The 6956-nt window shown below is 38.0% G+C and overlaps 1 protein-coding gene across 1 annotated transcript in view; it reads right to left on the reverse strand.

Moving 5' to 3' along the window:
• Positions 1-6956, reverse strand: part of OSBPL10 (oxysterol binding protein like 10) — a 252541-nt gene that overhangs the window by 160720 nt on the left and 84865 nt on the right. Inside the window, exon 4 of the mRNA XM_011361186.2 lies at positions 6196-6275. Within this exon, the coding sequence (XP_011359488.2) occupies positions 6196-6275 (80 nt within the window). The remainder of the gene's footprint in view (positions 1-6195; positions 6276-6956) is intronic.

Consider the following 6956-nt stretch of genomic DNA (forward strand, 5'->3'; position numbering starts at 1 on the left):
GAGGAGATAGAGCTCGAATACCACAAAGCCTCACAGAAATTAGTATGCCAACCATCATTCTAGGGGACTGGAAAAAAAAGAAAAATACTAGCAATGTGGGAAGCTTCGAGCATGAATATTTATATATACACTCCCTGAAACTTAGCAGCTTCCACTGCTCATTCACGACCTCCTAAGACTTACAATGAACTTTAAATCCTATATTAAGTAATCATATTCCTCCATGACCAAATTTGCATAAAACTATACCCTGGAATTTACATTTTAATTTGGAATTACCTGACAAGGACGAGGAGCCCTAACCATACATCGGTGTGATCTAGCCACAGTGTCTTCAAACTCTTTACACAGACAAAGGTTCCCTTAGAACTACAGTCTTCCTAAGTGAACTTGGCAGTAAGGGTTTGTGCTCAAAGAGCACGCAATCAAGTGCAGGAGTCAGGCCTGGGGCCTCGAAAACCCAGAGAAAGGATTTCAAGTACAGTGAATAGTGCAAACCATTTCAAATGACCCGAATACCTACATTTCCTCTTTTAATTGCCCCACAGATGAGAACAAAAAAAGCTATATTTTCCATATTGTTAGAAATCACCAGTAAAAATATTCCTTTATTTCCTCAATTTCTTATCTGGATCTAAACAAGTGCACGATAAGGGAAAAGGAATGAGAAAGGACTGAGAGGCAAGGGCAAGTAGCAGACTGGAAGATAAAACACAAAGGAGGTTCCAGAAATGTTCTAAGACGCTCGCCACTAGTCATACACACAGTCATTTCAAAGATAAAACCACCCAAACGCAGAGAAGAATAAGTCTGTGGCCGAAGTCTGGTCTTGTAGTCCATCCTCATGGAGAGGTAAGCTGCTCTTGAAAACAAATTTGTGATTGCTGTGCATATTCAAGTACAGAAAAAAGACTAGAAGGATCAACTCCAAATGGAGTCATGTGATCTCTTTTATCCAAACAGCAGAGTGTCTGGAAAGATGTACAGTCAAATGATATCATCAGAGATTAGATATGGGGCTAAGTTTTGGAATGGTTTTTTTTTTTTCCTTCTTTATACTTTCCTATCTTCTGGATGTTTTATATTGTGTGTAGGTAACATTCACAATTTTTTAAAATAATGCTACTTCCATTACGGGGAAACAAAGCAATCATCTGTGAATTCATAATAAGCATATGTTTGTGGTGGGGATGGAGGTGCCAATCAGAAAGAAGCCAGCTGAACCAAAAAAGGAAGTCCTGAGCTCTGTCAATAGTTTGAACCACCACCCCGCATCTGGTGAGACTGGGTATGTAATGGTTGAAAGCCTCTACATCTACCACATGCCACAAATTTATCCTTTAGAGATGAAAGTCAGAGGAGAAGGTATTAATGTCCAACTAGCCTCAGAGCAGATTAGTGAACTACCCATATAGTATACGAGTCACTGAATCAGAAGATGCTTTTAATTCAAAATTCATGGGGACCTGCCCAAAATGCTCATCTTTGGTAAGCTTACATCACACACATGCACGCACGCACGCACGCACACACACACACACACATTCACACACACACACAAAACTAGAAAAGGCTAACATTACTTTCAAGACAATTCACTAAAGAAAATTTTGTAATCAGAAGCTATTTAAAAGATTGGAGAAGGGGTCCCCTGATTACATAAAAGGTATAGGTATCTGGTTACAGAGCTGTCCCCACTGTGTTATAAAATATGGAGTTCACAGGGGGACAGTAGCATCATCAACCTTCCAATCGGCTCCATCCAAACTAGGATGGAAGATGATGGTGAGAGGCATGTTTAGCAACTCGGTCTCTTGTCCCGGTCCAGTCACTAACTGCCGTGTGACTCCGAGACCATTTAAGTTTAACTGGCCTCTTTTCTAATTTGTAAAAATGGAGATAATGCTACCTACCTCACAGGACCGCTGTGAAAAATAATGCAATCATGAGTGACATTCATTCATATATGATGTATTAATTATCATTACTTCTGTCAACAGGCCAGTTCCTTTCCCCACCTCAGTGCTTACTGCAGTTCCCATAATACCACTATTCCCTATCCTAGGAGTTTCCCAACACCGCCTACTCGATAAGCAAGAAACACGCTCCTGCATTTTTGAGACTTTCAAAGTCACACACAAGTAAATTCTCATGAGGACAGCTCTCTTAACACTTTTCCAGTCAATGTAGGGCTCTATACTGCTTCAATTTTTATACAGTATTAAAAACAGGATGTTTTGTTTTGTTGTTGTTTGTGTTTTCAGAAAAAGTCGGTGTTCTACTCTTCCTAGCAGACCAGCCTCGCATCCTTGCAACTACACCTCAAACGACACTGGAGGCCACAGGATGAACCTGCGTGATATTTAAAAAAAGGAAGATTCTGTTGTCCATCCGAAAACAAACTAGCCTAAAAAGGATCCCAACGCCCATGGAGGGAAGGACATGGCAGCACTTACTGATGGCTGGGACGCACGAGCAGGAGACCAGGAGATCGGAGTTCAAGTCTCAGCTGCACAACCCTCCTTGTTGGATCTTCCTCATGTGTAAACCAAAGGGGGCTGGACCCGACAGCCAGACCGCTGGATTTCAAAGGCCAATGTTTTTTTAATATGAAAATTTAGGAATTAATAATTTTAATCTGAAAATTGGAAATCACTTCTGATTTTTTAAAGTAAGAACATGTATTAAGAACAAAAAAAAGTATGACATTCACTAAAATACCTAAAAATAAAAAGAATTGGCTACTAGTACACACAACGGCATGGATAAAATCCAGAAGCATTATGCGAAGGGAAAAAAGTCTGATATAAAAGCCTGTATAATTCCATTTACAGAACATTCTAGAAAAAGCAAAACTATTAACAGAAAATGGATCAGCAGTTACCAAGAGCTGAGGGAGAAGAGAGGGGACAGACCACAACAGGGTAATGAAGGAGCTTTTGGGGATGGTGGAATGATGATTGTGATGGTTACATGACTGTCTACATTTGTCAAAACTCAAAGTTTATAAACACTTAAAAGGCATGAATTTTATACTTAAAAAGGGTGAATTTCACTTTATGTAAATTATACCTCAATAAACCTCAGAAATTATACCTCAATATACCTAAGAAAGGCGATTAATCGATCAATCAATACTCTACCATCTCCTACAATAAAAATATTTTAACACTCCAAAAGCAAAGCAATATCATTTCTGAATAAAGACCAGCCCTTTATAAAGAATAAAGGTATCTTCTGGGAACAGTTCACTCTCTGTTTTTCTCATTCCACTTCTGGACTGGTGAAAACCTCATCCAGGAACTGACAGATTTCACCAGGTCTGGGTTTCAGACTGGTCCTCTTTAAAGTCCTCTGCAGCTCCAGTGTTCTATACACCTGGTTATCCTCCCCTTCTCACGAAGGTGAGCTTCACTGATAGCACCATTCCATCTACCTAATATCTGTACCAGGGAACGCTTGACTTTAAAGTTCTCTACAGTCTACTGGGGAGGGACCTGCCCTGCTGAGAGAGAATGAGGAAGAGCGAGTGAAGTCTTAGCATACATCCCTAACGACTATGATGCCAAGTAAGCAGCCACCCTATAGTTAACTGGAAATCAAGTTAACATTCACTGTAAGCCTAATTTCATTTTCACTGCTAACTTCTGCCCAAGCAGCCCTGGACTTCATAATGTTTCTGCTGAATAATAAGGTCTGTTCACAGTTCAAAAATTATTATTCCCCAATTGATCGCAAGAGCTATACCTGAGTGGTGGTAGCAATCTCACCTCCAGTTCTCAAAAAAGAAATCCTATAGGCCCTAATAGCTAAATTGTTCATTTATTTTGGTTCTAATCTAATAGAGTAATTGTATTCTTGAAACTACCCAGAGAATGTATCAGAAAATAAAATCAGGGCATCTTCAAATTCTCTTATTTCTTCCAATTCTCCTGTTTCTTACTATCGTTAGGATGGATATCTTTATCTTTCCTAGTCTCCAATTCATCAAAACACCAATATACTTAAAGTTGGTTGCCTCCTACCTGAATTCTTAGACCCAAAATAAATTCCAGACGATTCAATGATTTAAACATGATGATTAAACTATAAATTCACTACTGGAAGAATATTCTCATAGTTTTGAGCAGAGAAGACCTTCACTATACATGATGCAAAACCAAAAGCCAAAACTGAAAATAAATTTGACCATGAAAAATTAAATAGTCTGCATAGTAAAAAATATATATTCGAAGTTAAAATACAAATGACCTGCTAGGAGAAAATACATACATTACTAATGACAGGCAAAGGACAAATATACTTAATACACATACAGCTACTGCACAGAAAAAGATAAACTCAATAGAAAAATGGGTAAAAAATACAAATTGGCAGTTCACATAAGAGAAATATAAGTGGCCAACAAACATCTGAAAACATACTCAGCCCCAGTCGCGGGATCCATTTTTTTTATCAGTGAGACTATCAAAAACTGAATGTTAGGAAGAGCCACAGTTAGTAAGAGGGGGAAAAACACCCTCACACACAAAACTGACCAAAGGACAAAGGAGGGGCAACTTTTTTAGAAGACAATTTAGCAATGTCTATGAAAATTTAGAAAGTACACACTTCGTGACCCAACAATTCCACTGGTATAAATTCATATATACACACACACACCTAGAGATACAAAAAGATACATGTACAAAGACTAATAAAGCATTATGTATAACAACGACGAAAACCTAAATGAGTATCAGAGTACTTAAATAAAGCACTGACATCCATTCCTTAGAATAGCATTCGGCCAACCTACAACGAGTACAGTAGATCCATATGTCTTATAGGGAGCAATCTCCAAAATATATTAGTAAGTCGGAGGGGAACAGTATACATAACATAATCAATGTAAGTAAAAAAAAAAAGTAGATGTAGACATAGATACAGATATATATAAATATACACAAACACATGCTAACTTTACTACAATGACATACATGATAGTTAAGAGCAATTATCTCTAATGACCATAGATGGCAATAATGGAGACATGGTCTTTTTATTTAATCCTCTTCTGTTTTAGAAAAAGTAAAAAGATGCATACTAAAATTTTTTTTAACTGTTCTGCCTACATGTTTATAAAATACTAATGAAATGTCCAGAACTATATAATTCCTGGAAAATAGAGAAGGCCAGAGGGAAGACAGCTTTCGCAGTGGGGCCCTAGCTATGATTACCCGGACTGTACACGGGGCAAGTTGAGAGAGCCATTAGGCTGAGGGCAACTGTGGCAAGCAAGTTAAGGAAAAGAAGACATCTCTAGAAAAAGAAAATGAACAAAATCCTTGAGAAGAAATCGTGTCAGGTTGTCTATTTGGAAGTGAAACAGGAAGGTCACACTAAGCAAAACATTTCCCAGGGCCCTGAGCAAGATGGCAGGCAGGTTATAGCAAATGAGATCAGCAGAAATTCAAGTGTGAGTCTTTCTAGCTGGTCCATGGAATATGGAAAAAGACTGCAATTAGATACAGTAACTAAATTTGAACTTAGGATATAAAAGGGATAGGCCTTTGAACATTAAAATGAATATTTATTGTTCTGAATAAATGCATTTTTCACTTATTTCCTGTATTTTAATAACTGAAAATCCTCTGAATAATCCATGAAAATGCCAGCCTCCTATCTTCTGTACATCTGATCCAAGATCTCATACTGAATCCTGAGGAGAAAATAATTCATACTTGGGTGCCAAATTACCCAAGGACATTTTTATGCACTTAGAATACAGAAGCTCCTTAATGTAGAAGTACTCAATCAATTTGGGGTCTAGGTTTTAAGGATCTGTGACAACGAGTCTCTAGAAGCAGTAAATCTGACTGCTCTGCCTCCACAGTGAAATCATCCACGCAAGTTTCTCAACAGACCAATTAACAGCTGCCTAAACTGACAACACAGAGAGCAACACAAGTGTCTCTTTCCAGAATCACTTCCAATAAAGTGCCTGCATGCCTCCTCATTCTACCCGCAAGTGAATCCTACCACTTTTTTCTTGGCTCTAAACATAAATGTAGCAGGACACGTATGAATTCCATTACGGTGGATAATTTTTAAAAAATAACATGAAAAACAGCTTCCCCAAAGAAACAGATAATTGGGCTGAAGAGCAGCCGTCCAAGCTATCGAATGCCTCCTTGCTTCCCCATGGTTACCTACCTTAGAATTCGTTTCCATGTGGTATTTGGCACAAGCTCGAAGCTGAGTCACCCAAAACTGTTTCTCTTTTGCATCAGCAGCTAAAATAGAGAAAGAAACGCTTACGGAGATTGTTCCAAAACATAGCCAACTTATTTCTACACCCACCTAAGTGGGTGGGGGACCGGGGGAGTGAGGGGTAGGATAAGGAAAAATAAATGCAGATCAAGATTCTCGAGCAATCTGTACTTAAGCCAAAAAAGCAAATTACACTAAATCTCGACAGAAAATTCCCTAAGCCACATTAAAAATGTATTCGGAAATGTCCGTTATAAGAACAATTTTGCCATTTTTTTAACCTCATCTGAAAAAGTCATTTCTACTTATTTGAAAAGGCAGCAAGGAAGGGAAAATATGATTATTTTTAAATGCCTCTACCACATGTGGCTAATATGAGGATCAAAGTATAGCTTTTCGGGGCCTTTTTGTTATCTACCAGAGTTGTACTGTGGAGCTATTAGCATTTACAAAATAAGCGTTCAGTTGAATTACCATTTTAATATGTGTTCTCAAGGATTCTTATCAGGGTTGGGCAAAACAAGATACCAAATGCTGCCTTAGAGATCTTCAAATTTTCCCCAAAGAGACATTAAAGTACAAGCCAACTGCATAGCCATAACCTTCCATCCACATCCCCATCTCAAATATAAAATTATTTCATTAAAATATTACAGATATATAACAGGTCTTAATAAAATTTAAATCTTTAAGTGCACAATTAT

Source organism: Pteropus vampyrus, unplaced genomic scaffold (assembly GCF_000151845.1).
Source record: "Pteropus vampyrus isolate Shadow unplaced genomic scaffold, Pvam_2.0 Scaffold1, whole genome shotgun sequence".
NCBI classification, from domain to species: Eukaryota; Metazoa; Chordata; class Mammalia; order Chiroptera; family Pteropodidae; genus Pteropus; species Pteropus vampyrus.